Here is a 17,334-nt window from a genome sequence, read left to right on the forward strand (position 1 = left end):
AATTGTTTTTAATATCTCAACATTTAGAAGGAAATACGTGGGAATTTCCGGTTTTAATTGGCGGCCATTTTGGCGGCCATCTTGAATATCTCTAAAACTTCATGGATGCAAGAGTTGCATCATCCAGATTCGGATTCAGCACCCTCGAAATAGGGTAAAACCATCAATTGTTTTTAATATCTCAACATTTAGAAGGAAATACGTGGGAATTTCCGGTTTTAATTGGCGGCCATTTTGGCGGCCATCTTGCATATCTCTAAAACTTCATGTATGCAAGAGTTGCATCATCCAGATTCGGATTCAGCACCCTCGAAATAGGGTAAAAGCATCAATTGTTTTTAATTTCTTAACATTTAGAAGGAAATACATGGGAATTTCCGGTTTAAATTGGCGGCCATTTTGGCGGCCATCTTAAATATCACAAAAACTTCATGGATGCAAGAGTTGCATCATCCAGATTCGGATTCAGCACCTTCCAAATAGGGAGAATCATCAATTCTTTTCAATTTCACACCATTTAGAAAGAAATACGTGGAAATTGTCACTTTTGGCGGCCATTTTGGCAGCCATCTTGAATATCTTAAAACCCTCAAGGATGCAAGAGTTGCATCATCCGGATTCGGATTCAGCACCCTCGACATACATCGTAGGGTAAAACCATCAATTGTTTTCAATATCTCACCATTTAGAAGGAAATACATGGGAATTTCCGGTTTTTGCGGCCATCTTGGTGGCCATCTTGAATATCTCAAAACCCTCAAGGATGCACGAGTTGCATCATCCGGATTCGGATTCAGCACCCTCGAAATAGGGTAAAGCCATCAATTGTTTTTAATATCTCACCATTTAGAAGGAAATACGTGGGAATTTCCGGTTTTGGCGGCCATCTTGGCGGCCATCTTGAATATCTCAAAACCCTCAAGGATGCAAGAGTTGCATCATCCGGATTCGGATTCAGCACCCCCGAAATAGGGTAAAACCATCAAAAAAACATTGGGTGGACGGTAAAACAAGGTTCAGCCTCTGGCACCCAGACTATTTAGAATGGGTGGTAATGTTCAAAGGAAGCAATTTCTGCCAATGTGGAATGATTTAAATAGATTTGGAAAATGTGATCCATTTTACCTAAATGCAAACTGAGTTAATGTATCTGGCCTTTGGTTTTGCTACTCAGTGTGATTGATTGTGAAGCAGACCTACTAGTAGAGCAGATAAGCCGAAGAATTGTGCAAAATTTGACTAAAGCATGAAACTTTCACCATTGTTAGTACATGCTATAAGATTAATTTTAAGATCGGGAGGTAAGTCTGAATTGACCTCTGATGACCTCTAGAGGTCAATGACCTCAAAATCTAAGAAAATTGATATTTTGCGTCATTGGTTAATGATAAACACAGTAATGATGTACTAAAACTTAATTTTTGTCACAGTGAAATTGTCTTTATGTTCCACAGAGCCCTGACAGGTTTCTACCTTTGACCTCTGATGACCTCCAGAGGTCAATGACCTCAAAATGTCAGAAAATTGATATTTTGCATCATTGGTTAATGATAAAACACAGTAATGATGTACTAAAACTTAATTTTTGTCACAGTGAAATTGTCTTTATATTCCACAGAGCCCTGACAGGTTTCTGTCTTTGACCTCTGATGACCTCCAGAGGTCAATGACCTCAAAATGTCAGAAAATTGATATTTTAATGCGTCACTCATAACTGAAACACGATAATTATGTACTAAAAACTAATTTTTGTAAGAGGAATTGCCTCAATGTTCCACTGAGCCTTTCGAGTCAGATTTCTGCCTTTGACCTCTGATGACCTCAGATGACCTATGGTGAGGCCAATGACCTCAAAATGTCAGAACATTGATATTTGGTGCAACTGGTTGATGACAAACATGATTTAGATGTTATATTCATTTGTATTACAATTGAATTGTTTTCCTATTCCACAGAGCAAGAGAAATTACTCACGTGTCTCTACCTTTGACCTCTGAGGAAGGTGACAGGTCAATGACCTCAAAATATCAGAATATTGATATTCTATGTATAGTCAATGGTCAACTTTGTAATACCCGATGTGCAACCATTTATGCTATAATAGAAGAATCTTGTCATTCCATGGAACATTGGTCATTAGCCTGTGCATTATATCCAACTTTGACCTCTCAGGACAATGAGAGGTCACTTAGGTCACATGTGTAGGCTTACCTGTATTGATGTTTGGCTTCATTGGTGTAATCGTAAATGCTTAATCATGTACAAATCACGCATTGACGTTTTGATCAAAGTATGTATGCATATTCCAAAGAGCATTGGTTTATAGTAACAGGTCTCTGAAATGTGAGAGGTCAATTACTTCAGAAATAAAGCTTAAGTTTCTTGAGTGATGGCAGTGACCTCAAATATAACTGTTATGTTTGGGTTAGTTATGTAGACTAGCAAATATAGGCAAATATGGCCATTATCTCGACACTCGAGGAAAACAAGGCCCACGAGACTGATATACAGAGTGTTTAATCTATTCAGTGTAAGTCTCATAGATCTTTTCCCCCATTTGTCGGACTCATTATGGGACTGGTTTGCCTAAGTGTCAAGCTCATGGGCAATATTTGCATAGTTTCCAGCTGGTGGGCTTGTATTGTCCAGTGTAAAGCTGGTGGGTTGTTACAGTATGACTGCGATGAATGACTCATGGTCCTGGAGTATACAGTCCACAGCTGCGACATCATGAACCATCTTGAAAACTTCGACATACTGCGAGGCCCAACATGCATTCCACGTGAAGCAATCCTGTGTATTGCAACTAGCTATTGCCATCCGAGACTTACCCAGGGAATAGATAAGCATTCATGGCAAACCATGGAGAAAGCGGATTGTGCAAAATATTTTGGAGTTCCAATAGGAGGCTCAGCTGGAATCAAATCGCCACAGCAGCTTAAAAAGGTTATACTTCAACGAAAGACTCTCTCCAGACGAAGATACGAGTATCATAAAGTTCAGGTGTTTTGCTACTCCATGCCGCTCAGGACTGTCCTGGAATATGTATGCATCATCTGGGATCCATTCACCCAGGTGAAACAACATGAAGTTTGGAATGATCCAGAGAAGATATGCACTCTTTAGCTGCAATGACCATCATATGCAAAACAAGCAGTGTTACAGCCACACTTGAAAAACAAAACAAAGCAAAACAAAACAAAACTACAATGGCAATCCCTGTAAGAAAGTACAGCACAGGCAAATTCAGCGATGATGTTCTGCATCAAGAACCCCACAATATCCACTCCGCAGGAAGTTGTGGCTCTATTGCTGCATTCTTCAAAAAGGGCCAATGACCAAAAATGTCAGGCATCACTTGCAAGAACACAAAGTAGGCCTACTCCCAAAAAGGTGGCCGCTACTCTAGGCCACTGTCTCTTGTATCTCTTTGAAACACTTCAGGAGAGAGATACTCAATATTCAGCTCTGTTATAAAAGATACATATGTCTCTCTTTTTGTTTTTGCATTTGTTTGTTGTTTTTTGCTTCATATAGCTCTTTGGATACCTTCTTTAACCAATTAAGAAAAGGCTCCATGGCAGATTACAAGATTACACAGTATAATGAAGAAGAAGAAGAAGAAGAAGAAGAAGAAGAAGAAGAAGAAGAAGAAGAAGAAGAAAGAGAATAGGAAACGAGATCTGCTGTCAATGATGCAGAGCCAATACCAATCAGTTCCATGGCAGATCTTAGTCGGCACTGCAAAGGTTTGGATGTCTCTCTCTGTTGACAAAGGATATTCTAAAGCTCCAAGTAAGTCCATGGGGTGGTTTACATTGTCTGGGCATAGAGGGTTGGGTTGGGTATGTGAGGATATGATGCTTTGTTATAACAATTAGGTCTGAGATATCTGTTTTTTATGTTTGTTTTGACCATCCCGCATGGATCTCCAACGAAATGGAATGATAATGTGTTAGACCCAGCCGCCACCGTGTTTTTTCAATAGATTTTGATATTACAGTGTAGTTGAGAAAAAAATAACCGCTCATTGTCCTAGATGGAAGTCAAAATTGAACTGTGTGTGGAATACTCTGCATACAATTTTGGACACACACACATACACACACACACACACACACACACACACACACACACACACACACACACACACAATGCATACTTTTTATATAATTATTATTTCATGAGCAGCTGGCCTTACAAACAAATGAGACCAGACATCAATATTCTTACATTTTGATGCATATCTTTCAATATCCTCCAGAGGTCAGAGGATCATCGCTAATGTTCATGTGAAATGAGTACACGCCTTTTGAATTGCTCACTTTTATTGCTATAGAAATACACAATATGTGCATCATGTCAATCATTAAATATTGTATCAGTTTAATTTTCAGTCTTGGATTATTTTTTCTATGTACAAATAAAATCGTGGCAAAGTAAACAACTTTCACATCAAAATGTAAACGAGAATACTAAAAAAGAAATAGATGTAATAACGTGCAAGGCAAATACCAGGCCTACATCATCTTAAGGTATACAGGTGAAGGAAATCACCTTATCGATAAACAATTTACTTGACTGGGATAGCGACCACTGAACAATATTGTTTCTTAAAACTCTCTCTTCTTTTCAACAAGTGGAATAAAACACATGCACATACCGGGGCATCAGTTTGGAGGAGGGGTGGGGTGGTGGCAGGGATAGTTGACCCCCACCCCATTAAATTCTGAGATGTGGACTATGTTTTGTTGTTGTTAGTTTTTGTTGTTGTTTTTTGCTTTTTGCTTTTTAGACAGAAAACTGCCCAAGTTTTTCACTTTAAGTGTGCATCGGATTGTTAAAATTTAATTCTGAAATGCAAAATCTCCCTTCTGTGAGAGGGGATATCTCCTTTCAATAGACTCCCTCCCCCTGCTTGGTTCCTTCCACAGATATAACATACTTTGGGGAATGATAATTTCCCTTATTCTATGAAAAATGTTTTTAAGAGATATTTTTATTTGAATTCCAAAGATGAAAAGGCTTTCCTATATATGCACGATTGTTCATTTTGGAGGGCAAGAGGCATTTGCCCCGCCTCCCGAGAAAATATGGGAGGGGGAATGGTGGGGACATAGAACTTTGCCTCCAAGTATTTCCTGAGATGGAGATTTTTTTTTCTTCACTTTTTTGACAGAAAATGAATTGTCACTGAACATTTCAGCTATAGTATGCACCAGATTAAAAGGCAGAATCTCCTTTGCATACCCCCTCCCCCACACTATCTTTCGTTATGTCCCCTTCCATATACGCTCAGTGCTTTTGTCCCATTTTTGTTCTATATCATCACAAAGTATGTACTAGATCTTTAATTTCAGTTCCGACATATTAAAGAAAATCCCTCTTGTTGGAGGGGGTTATCTTTCAATTAACAATCCCTCCTCGGTTTCGACCCTTAGATTTGGAACACTCCTTTTACTGATAATTTCCCAAATATTCATAAATGTCATAAATGTGTATACTAGATTTTTTTTTACATTTTTATTCTTACTGCAAAGGCTCCCTCGCATGGGAAGGATTGGGGGACAGCCCCTTTTTGATACCCTCCTCTCGCTGTATCAACCTCTCCTCCATGCATTGATTATGGCTACACATTTGGGTATGGACTTTTTTTTTTCAAAATGGTAGTTCAACCAAGAGTGGCACGAGATCATTGAATTGCAAACAAAAGAATGCAAAAGCTCCATAATGTGGGAGGGGGATACCTCCACCCACATCCTTCTGTCGATTGGTCTCCCTCCATAGATGGCTGACTTACTACACCTTTTTGATACAAATTTCGAGGTATTCCTTCAAAAGTGCCTGTGTGCCAGGTCGTTGAATCTCATTTCTCAAAATACAAGAGTTCTCTCGAATGGGAGTGGAATACCCTACCCTCGCCAACGCTGCGCTTGCTGGGTTCCCATCCATATAGACTTGGTACACCTTGGTGATCCATCATTTTCCAAATATTCCCCAAAACGTATGCATCAGATTCTTAAAAAAAAAAAAAAAAAAAAAATTCGTCTTTGGGAGGAGGGTAGGTGAGATGCGCCCACACCCCATCAACTTCCGTATAAGTGGTGACGCACACATTAAACAAGAGCTACACTGAATCACTGATTTCAGGTCTAAACCTGCAAAAATCCAATCCCCCACCCACATCCTCCCCCTCCCCCTCCGCTTCATTCCTTTGCACCATGAACTTATGCTTTTACATATTTTCCAAGTTCCCCCCCCCCCCCCCCACGTGAAAACAGATCGACACCCCTTGCTCTGTGCACATACCCGACTTAGATAATTACCTGAAAAGTTCTGCGGAATGAGTAGCCACTTTTTTGGTAACAGAAATGCATGGTTTGTAAGCCCTACATTATAAACAATTATTAACTATTAACTATCGCAATATCAATATTAACATCCTCACATTTCATTCGAGGTATTTGACCTTGTGTGATTTTCATAGGTGAACGGTAATGGCTCGTTAATAAGCAGGGCCTACGAGTGCTCTCTAGAACATCATCATGTTTACCATTGGTGATGCCAAACTATTCTGATACTTTGAGGTCATTGACCTCTCGAGATCATCAGAGGTCAAAGGCAGAAACTCGTCTGTGTGCCTTGGAATATGAAGACGATGTCATTGTACACAGATATGCTTGTTTTGTACATCTTTACCATGTTTGACCTTTCATCAATGATGTCATACTTCAATATTCTGATATTCTGAGGTCGTTGACCTCTCAAGGTCATCAGAGGTCAAAGGTAGAAACCTGTCTGCTCTTTAGAATATGAAGACAATTTCATTGTAAGACAGATATGCTTGTTTTGTACATCTTAACAATGGTTACCATTAACCAATGACATCACAGATCAATATATTTTGAGGTCATTGACCTCCAAAGGTCATCAGAGGTCAAAAGTTAAAATCTGTCAATGCTCTGTGAAATCAGAAAATGGTTTCCCTGAAGTATAGATACATGTTTAGTGAATCATAACCACATATATCATTCACAAATGTCTAAAAACATCGATATTTTGATATTTAAAGTTCATTGACCTCTGGAGGTCATCAGAGGTCAAAGGTAAAAACCTGTCAGTGCTCTGTTGAATCTGGAAATGATTTCTCTGTGGTATAAATGCATGTTTAGTGCAACATAACCACATATATCATTCGCAAATGTCTAAAAACATCGATTTTCTGATATCTAAAGTACATTGACCTCTGGAGGTCATCAGAGGTCAAATCAGACTTACCTCCCGATCTTAAAATAAATCTTATGGTATGTACTAACACTGGTGAAAGTTTCATGCTTTAGTCAAATTTTGCACAATTCACGTGATTTTGAGGGCTTATCTGCTCTACTATACAGAGACTCCAACCCCAAGCACCTTCTGATCGGGAGATTCTCCCGCCTGAAACCCCTAGCAAACGGGAGACTCCAATTTGATGTGCACAAAGCACACATCACGAGCGCAAGGTGTGAAGCTCCTTGCGGCCGGGGTCCAGCTCTAGGGTTCTAGATGCTCTCTTGTGCTATCTAAGGCTTATTTTTTAACACACAATGATAATAAGTAGGAAATCATTTCAAGTGGGAGACACAGAGCTAGAGCGGGAGAACGGGAGATTTTGCGAAAATGGGCTTTCGGCGGGAGATCTCCCGTCGAAAACGGGAGAGTTGGAGTCTCTGGACCTATAAATTCAAGCACCCTTGTGAAAGTTCAGTGAATAAAAACCCAGAAACATTCGCAGCATGAAACTTTTGCAAATCACCACTGGCATTTAATACATTGTGTAGACAAACACTCCTCGCGAAATTCATGAAAGTATTATACATGCAAAAGTTTATGGTTTTACAGGAGAGGAAATAAATTGTTTTGCATACTTCCTAGGTATAATGCTGTGTTCCCTTGTATCCATTTTGGTTTTCTAATACGACTGAAGAAATGTTCAAATCTTTTCATTCTTACATGTTTTTATTGCAAAATGAAATGTAATAGAAAGTATATTAAGCAATTTGTAAGAGCTGTGAAGGTTACCGGTACTCTATAATACTGTAAAAGTGGACATTTTCGCGGTGTTGAAATTTTCGTGCATGTCGCGCAATCAGAAACTAGCGCGAAAATAAAAGCACGCGAATATTTCTGCTTGCCATATGTTCCTGTAGTTGATGTCTTGATACCGCAGAATTAAAAACATGCGAAACTCTTCTTATCCGGCCGAGCGCGAAAAATTAGTCGCGCGAAAATATCCACTTATACTGTACTGGGCTGGAGTAAATACCAGTTACCAGATATTATCAGAAGTGAATACAATGCTTGTTAATCATTAAGATTGATAGCAGTTTTTCTTACAATTCTGTTGATTCAAGATTACAAAGTTGAAATAACATTCATAGGAATCGAAATATTATAGAATTGTGTTTGGAGTGAGAGAGTGATATTCCAGTTACAGCTGAACTGCAAACCTTTTATTTCAAGGTTGATCCTCTGTAAGTAGCACAACTCACAAGTGAGCCAAAGTTTGACTATGAAATCAAATGGAAATAACGAAATGTGGATATGATAAGTTTGACTATGAAACCAAATGGAAATAACGAAATGTGGATGTGTTAAAGTCAATGTCTGCTAAACTGTTTACCTATCTTAGCTCTTCTGTGCCAAAGGTCTGGCATCCAACGTGCCTCGTCCTTAAACTTTTTTACACTTTCAGCTTCTTATTGAAAACCCCATATGATAGATTTTCACCAAACTTTGCAGGCAGCATCCATATGGTGATAGGATCATAATTTGTTCATAATTATGGTCTCCATGTCCCACCTGGGGCCACCAGAGGGCCCCAACAACCCAAATCAAGGAATCCTTACAAATCATCTTCCTTTGAACCACAAGTGATAGAGCTTAGTTAGGGCTAGGAGTAAGTACATTGGTAACTGTATTAGATCAAGTTTGTGCATGGCAGATCCAGAGGTGCCCCTCTTAGAACCTGGGAGTGAGGGGCCAAGTTGGGGCCCAATTTTCACATTTCTTCTTTCTCCTGGAAAATTTATTTTCAAATTTTTACCAAACTTGGCAAGTATTTTCACTTTGATTATAGAATACAGATTGGCACCAAGTCTCACTTGGAGACCCCCAGGGGGCCCATAAACCTCCAAATCGGAGGATCAGAAATACTCTAAATACAATGTACAGTACTGGTAGTAAATGCACATACGCCTGTCACTTTCAAGTTTGTCCAGTGGTGGCCCCTATGGACCCAGACCAATTTGGGAGACAGTTTTCACATTTGGTCTTATTTTTGAAAACTCATGTTAAAATTTCCTATAAACTTGACAGGTATTATTGTCATTGTGATATCTACAAATTATGGACATCATGCACTTTTGGCTGTTCCCCCAAAGTTCCCCAAGTTTGCTACGTTCTCCAAAAATGTGTGGAAGGGGAACTTGTGATACTCGTGTGAGCGTGCTTGATTACGTTCTGTTTCCTTGTGTTACATCCTGTGAGCATAGTCTTCTTCATGTGTGGCCAATGTCCTTCATTTTTAAGATCAGTTCAGATATGAGATATGTGAGTATATCCCAAGCATGTACAGGACAACTTGCATTACTCAAATCATGTACGTTTTGCTAATCACTGAGATATATGTATGTCATTTACTCTTTGTCTTTTTATTTCGTTCCTCATGTAGGTATTTTGTTTATTCCATGGGATGGCATAGTGGATCATCAGTGACAACAAAAGCTAATTATTACTTCCAAGAAAGTCTGTGTGCTCAAAGAAGATGCAATTAAACGATGGATTGAACTACTATGACATTACTGCTGATGTTCAAACCAAGAGAATTTTACAGTTATTTGTCCTTTTCAGCGTAGCATTGCAATGTGTATACCTTGGCTTTCTGTACTTCTTTGTTCGTCAAAAAGTAGTGGACTATATTCCTGAGCAGCAGCTAGACAGGTTGCCATATTGTGTGCAGTGTAGTGAAGGACGTGACGATTTCATTTCACAGACTACGGCAACGAGAAAGCTTAAGACAAGAAGTCGTGCAATGGCTGAGAAAGGGTCTGAAAATGTCCTAGCACCTAGCATTAGAAGTCTTCAAAGTGATTCAGGTATGGAGTCGGAGGGCCAGCCGGGATCCGTTGGAACGTCTCCGCCCTTATCGTACAGAGAACTGGAGGGTTACCCTCCGGAAATTTTTAAAGCGCCCCCAAATGATCACTATCTGTGTGGGATATGTGGCTTGATTACCAGATGGCCAGTTCAAACAGACTGTGGATGTGGCTTGTTTTGTCACGGCTGCCTACATAGACATATAAGGTGAGTTCTGAGTTCACCTGTCAGACAGGGATGAGGCCAGAGAGATGGATGAGAAGAACCAGAGTTAAAGGACAAGTTCACCTTCATATACATGTGGATTGAGTGAATGCAACAATATCAGTAGTTTTAATACATCAGTGAAAGTCCAAGGAAAATCGGACAATCCATTCAAAAGTTAAGAACTTTCAAGGTCTCATTGCCACCATTGCTAGATGACGACTGCTACAGTTCGTGATGTCACATGCGAAGAATGATACAATGAAGTTATTACGAAAATTTGCCATATATTCACTTTTATCTCATAATAAAAGAGCACTTGACTTGCCTCTTCCAGAAGGTAGGGGGAATAAAATTGTAGAAAACTTGCAGTATATGAATACTGCACTGCAATTATGGATTCAAATTTCATTAAGTTCAAGTTGCATAAATCTACAATCATAAATTTCTGTATTAGAAACAAGAGTAGAAATTCATTGATGTGTAACATTATTATAAGAAAATTTTTTGATGTTTTGAAGTTAAGTAATAAAGTAGATTGCATTGTAAAGACAAGAAAGAGACACATTGGTAGCATGTGCAATGTTCCTGTGCTCAGAATTGTCCATCCTGCCCACAACTGATCAGTACTTGACCACGTTGTGTCCCCATGCAGGTCCAATCACCAGCCGGATTCTCTCCCATGTCCACGTTGTGAGGAAATGATTCCAACGAGGGATATACAGCTGGATAAAATTGCCCATAGACGTTTGCAAAAGTTAGAAATCACCTGCCCGTTTGGATGTGGGGCAGAAATGCTCCTAAAAGACTTGGATAAGCATGAGGAGGACTGTGAGTTCGTCTTTATTGATTGTGTGAACAAATCCCAGGGATGCATGGAATCAGTGCGCAGAAATGAACTGGCAGAACATTTAGGCAGCCGGTGCGATTATCGCGTAGTGGTGTGCGACCATTGCAACATGCAACTAGTAGCAAACAAATTACAGGTAAGTGTCTTCTGTGTGGAATATATTATTGGGGCCTCATCAGATTCAGTTTCTTGCAGGAGCCGAATGGCTCAAGTGAAGCCGTTTCAATCGCTCACTGCTCACTGTCCATCCTGCATTATTAGAAAACTATTTCACATTTTCATCGTCTTCTTGACAACTGGTGACTGGATTATATCTCTTGACTATAAACTTGACAAGGAATCATAGCTTGCACAAATGGTAATGGTGACCCCAGTATGCCCCTACTAGAGCAGGGTCCAAATATCTCAAATAAGCAAATGTTGATAACATTTCTTATGTTTTGTTTCTTTCACATTTAACCATTTTTCCCAAAGCACTCTTCAAAATGCCCTACATACTTTGGTGAATGTGAAAAGAGTACATGATACATCTGCAGATTCGCAGACAATGATGCTAATCATGGCTTATTAGAGCCAGAATGCTGATTGGGTTCTACGTAACATTTCACACTTTCACATTTAACCGTATTTTCCCAAAGCACTCTTTAAAATGTCCTACATATTTTGGTGAATGTGAAAAGAGTACATGATACATCTGCAGATTTGCAGACAACAATGCAATTCATGGCTTATGCAGGGTTCCACACTAACTTTTATTTTTTGTGGCCCAAAGGCAAACATCCGACCTTTTTTGATGGCCCGATAAGGCCACCAAATTCTTCATTTCTGAAATTTTGGTGGCCCCGGGCCACCGGGCTACCATTAGTGTCGAGCCCTGGCTTATGAGAGCCAAAATGCTGATTGGGTTCTACATGTGACATACACTTTCACATTAAACCATATTTTCCCAAAGCACTCTTTAAAATGCCGGACATACTTTGGTGAATGTGAAAAGAGTACATGATACAGCTGCAAATTCACAGACAACAGTGTGAATCATGGCTAATATAAGCCAGAATGCTGATTGGGGTCTACATGTAACATGTGGAAGCATTATAACTTTATTTGCTTAACATTTGTGATGGAATCCTGGTATAATGAGTAGTCAGTGTGAAGATCTATGGTGTTTTACCAGGGAGGTCCACCTCCATGATTTTACCTTGTGGTCTCAATGATAAAACTGCAAATGAAAACTGGTGTACCGCGGAGTAAACTTAACCCTAACTAGGCCGGGCCTTTTGAGGTGTTCTGTGGCTGGGGGAGAGTTGATTCAACCCCCCTCCCCCTGAGATCTCGGCCGCTGATCACGCAATCACCATGAAAATTGACATGTGCATTACCTGTGGCGTAATCTACCAAACTATACAAAAAGAAATGGAAATTTTTATTATATTGATTAATTATGCTAATATATGTGTAAAATCATACATTTTGCTCTGAATCAGAAAGTAAAGCTCCTAGAATCCTAATTTTTGGTGATAACATTCTTTGTAGTATTCCTAACATTGTACACAAAAAATCTGGTATCAAATTTAATTTCTTATGTATTTCATTGTTTCATGAATTTCTTTTGTATTTCTTTGTTTTTCAACCTTTTGCTTTATCATCGTTTTTCGCAAAATTCATGACAGAACCTATTTCAAACATAACTATGCTAAAATTGTTTGATTTCAGCCTATGAAAGTGAAAATAATCGTATCTTTATGAATAAGGTGAGAAAACTCCATTTGCATCTAGACTTTATACACAAAATCACATTTTTGAGCCATTTTCGGTCTGACAGTCATGTATACAAGGTCATGCACCGTCGTAGCAGTATGCGCGATTTTCGCGAAAATGGTGTCAAAAGATGTGCGAGACTTGAAAGTAAAAAGTCAGTGAACGGCGCGGTCAAAAAGTTTTCGTGCCCGGCAGATTAGTCGTGAAAAATGTCAAGGGGGGTTGATTCAACACCCCCCCCCCCCCCCCCCCCCCCCCGGCCTTTGTAGGGTTAAGAAAAAAAATACAAATCATGAACCAGTTAAAGGGCGACTCTGCTGAGGGGCTTGTTTCTGGAGTCCTTGATTAATTAAGGACATTCTTTTCCATACAAGAATTGTTGCCCCCTTTGATATTACTCAGTGATGACCTCTTATCACTTACATGTATTGCCATTAAGCATTCTGATGTTGCTCGGGATCAAAAGGAGGGAAATGACTTAATATACTGTGTTCAATATCATTCTGTCATTGATATTTTATTATTTGTGTAAATATCCTTTCTTGTAGTAGTGGTGTTTCTTCATTTTAAATGCCAATCATGGGACTACAAGCCTGTGCAGACATAAAGCAAAACAAAACTTGCTGATGAGCACTGAAAACATTCTGGAGGCAAAAAAGAAGAAGAATAAAACAGATAAAAAATATTTTAGTTATTGAAAATAAAAATGAAAAAATCTGTTTGTATTAAGCACGTAAAATCAACTTTTGAAGAAACTTTTAGTTTTATTTGAAATCTTCATTCTTGTTTATGATTTTAAAAACCCACATACAGTGTACTATAGATGGTTAAAGATCCCAGTTAGAGGTCTCCACTACCACAGGATAAGGCCCCCCCCCCCCCCCTAAAAAAAATGGTTTGTTTGCCCTTCGCGACCGACAGAAAATCACCGAAATTTCTAGTCGCTTTTTTTTTTTTTTGCCCTTTCAAGTTTATTTTTTCCACAAATTTCAAATTTGTGAATGGTTTTAAACCCAAAATTATCAATTTTAAGCTAAAGAAAGAATGAAAAAAAAAAAGTCTTCAAATGTTTGTGTTTTTTTTTTTTTTTTTTCATCTCATCGACCCGTTGTAATTGTGTTCGGGCCACGTGGGGCCGCAGGCTACGTTTTAATGCATTGCATGCTAGCTACCTTTTTGGCTCAATTGTGTACGTGCATGCGCACAAAATCCAATCAATGCATGCATATGCGCATAGGTAGTGCGCTAGCTAGCTAGCTACCGTAACAGCAGCGGCGCAGCACAGCGCGGCTGCCAAGATGGCTACTTTTGCAGCATCCGTTACCAGCCGTCATGGCACCAAAACTGTTTGGGGTTCAGTTGCCAGCATCTCACTGGAAGGTACTTTTTTGGAGCTGTTTGCAAAATTTAACAAAGATGAACGTTATAAGTGTTTGTCAGTGAGTGTTGTTTCTGCCTCGCGTACCGGGCCCTGGCAAGACGTAAATTTGAATGAATCCCTCGGAGTTTTGAGTGCATTGACATGGAAAAAAGGTTATTTATTAAAAAAAAAAAAAAAAAAAACGAGCTACCGACCCTCTTGGGTTTTAACAATTAAGGGCAAACAAACATTTTTTTTTTTTTTTTTTGGCTAACATAGGGAGATTTCATCTTTTCGCTTCCTACATGGACAGGAGGGTTTTTTTTTCTTTCTTTCTTTTATTGCTGTTGGGTGGTGGGTTTTTTTTTTTTTTTATAGGGTGGGGGGATTTGGGGGGAGGATGGGATTTCCCCAGTTTTCGCTAGTAGAGACTGTATCTTTGCAAGAATATGGATAGGAGCTATAACAGCAATAAAGTTACACCAGTTAGATGTGGTTGTAAGAAATCCTTTATTTGATAACAATTCATCTGATAGTTTTTGAATCCTGGTTAAATACAGCACCATGCAAGATTGCATACAGGTACACTGTACACTCCACCTATAGAGTGTACAGTACATCCGCATTACAGCATTGCTCCTTCATGACACATGCTCCATTCTGCCCATCACAAACAAACGCACAAAATCAATACACATAGTGCCTTTGTAGTCTCTCTTGAAGGGGATTTCCCTTATCTTTCCACACTCGTGTAATACAGTGACTGCAAGGACTGCCCACGTGGCTATTCTTTTCCTTTGTTCTTTGTATTAATGCGTTCCGTTGTTCCCCATTATACTGTGGCTGAAGTGGTCAGTGATCAACAGAGCTGTACACTGTTTCCACTTTATCTATGTGAACACGCTCCACTGCAACCACTTCTTATACTGTTAAACTCTCAGTAGAAAACGCTCAATAAACAGTATCCATGGGAATGTATGTAAAATGTATCACATGTATGATATCGTGATGGACAAACTCGACATACCAGCTTCATAGCCGTACATTCACTCTCAAGTAGTTTACTCACGACAGTAATGTCCAATGGCATGTGTTTACAACACTGCAAATTTACTACTCTTACATGGCAATATCCGGATCAGTTCAAAGTTAGTTTAATAAGAAAGATTGAAAGTTGATAAGCACTACTAACACTAACAGTAAATGTTTGATGAAAATTGGATTTGAATAAGGGAAGTTATGACATATATTGAAGTTTTGCTAATTCTTTGCAAAACAGTTCTTGAACAGTCAATATGAATATAATGCAATGATTGAGTTGATGATATAATCACCTTGCAGCTTGCTCTTCATAGTTTGTACCAGTACATAAAATCTTGAAATCTTTAAGGGTTTTTCTTTTTTGTTTAAATGCAGTTATGCTCCAGCCTCAAATCTCAATATATCTGATTGTTTATTATTTTGAAGTTATGAAGTGGGAGTAAAATTACTAATGTGTACTTTTTTATGGCTGAAAGGTTTTTTTATGCAATGATCAGTGGAAACTTGTGAAGTGATGACATCAAATCACTCATTTGCATTTTTATATCAATTTTTTTAGAACAAAAATTATCAAACTTCACAATTTTATCAAATTTTCGCTCTTGCGCTTATAATTTTTTTCTCTCTTTTTTTTTTAAAGACTAACTTGTAACTGGTCCAAAATTTCTCTTTGAATTATATATCAGATTATACAATGTACACCTCATTTTGTGCATTTTCAGGTATGACATTTATAAAATGGATAAAGCAGTATGCTGTTCCTCTGTGTTGAAATGTTGCTTTGACATACATATCTAAAAAGTGATACAAAATATCTTTGCAAAGTATTAGATTGTGAGACTTTGCATGAGAAGAGATGATAGTGAAAATGTTTAGTTTTAGAAATCTATTAAATTCTCAGAGGTTCTGAAGTATCACACAAACATGCCAGTATAAATGACTGCACAGTCAGTTGTATATAACTTTATTAACAAACAGTTTTGTGATTACTTTCATTTTCTGCTGTGGGTTAGGCACATACACACTGTACCTAACCACATAACCACATATTCACATATATTTCACCAGCCAGGCATGCACATACAATATACAGTTAAGCTGTAGGCTTCTTTGGAAATAAAATTCTTTCAGCTTGATTTCTGGGGACTGGAAGCAGTGACCATGAAGAGTAAAACTTGTTCTGTCTGCAGTTGAGGAGTGGTCTTTGTATGGATTTGTGATGAGGAGCCTTCAGTATGTATGGGCAGTTTTTGTGACACGTTAAAAATTTCAAATCACAGGACATTATGCTCAGCTCATACAGTTGTAAAGCTGGTATGAGTCAGTAAATAAATATTTCTAGTCCACTTTCCCTGAAGATGACTTAAATGTTTGGTATATAGTCAACTTTGTCACACTGGATTACTTTACTATAATTAGTGATTGCCCTTTTAATTACATGTAGGTTTTTATATAAAATATACACTGTATGTTCAAAACTCACTGCTTTATGACAGTACAAATGAAGAAATACCTGTGTACAATGTACTTGAAACCAACAGCCTCTCAAACTGGGGGGGGGGGGGGGGGGGGGGAGTCTGCATGCTTTATGTGTCATGCCAAACAAATGGGAGTAATTGATATGCGGAGAGTTTCATTTTCAATTTTTTGATGAATAGGGCCATTGTCCCTGTCTGAGGTGGAAATGTAAGTGATTCATCTATCGGACATTTTAATTCAATCCCTTGGTCTGTGCCTAGTACTGTAAAATGTGCTATGTGCTTTTTCTTCTGAAGGATCCCCTGCCGATTATACCGTCAAACATCTTTCAGGAAGAACTACCAGACAAAATATATATGCAGGAGAGTATCATCGTATGTACACATTTTGTGGGGATTGCAGCAGTGAGGGAGGGGAAGAGTGCAATATTATATAGGATCATCTTCCATCATTGGTTGTAACAGTAGAGAGAGTTAAAGGGGAAATCCAGTCCAATGTAAGTTAG

General features: G+C 38.7%; 1 protein-coding gene across 1 annotated transcript in view; it reads left to right on the plus strand.

The window, feature by feature from the left end:
- Window positions 1-17,334, plus strand: part of LOC139726966 (TNF receptor-associated factor 3-like) — a 54,891-nt gene that overhangs the window by 20,868 nt on the left and 16,689 nt on the right. The window contains exons 2-3 of the mRNA XM_071637954.1: window positions 9,713-10,344; window positions 10,997-11,327. Of these exons, the coding sequence (XP_071494055.1) occupies window positions 9,806-10,344; window positions 10,997-11,327 (870 nt within the window). The 5' untranslated portion in view covers window positions 9,713-9,805. The remainder of the gene's footprint in view (window positions 1-9,712; window positions 10,345-10,996; window positions 11,328-17,334) is intronic.

The sequence above is a fragment of the Diadema antillarum genome, unplaced genomic scaffold (assembly GCF_040938485.1).
Source record: "Diadema antillarum isolate AM-2024a unplaced genomic scaffold, OU_Dant_1.0 seq00000106_RagTag, whole genome shotgun sequence".
NCBI classification, from domain to species: domain Eukaryota; kingdom Metazoa; phylum Echinodermata; class Echinoidea; order Diadematoida; family Diadematidae; genus Diadema; species Diadema antillarum.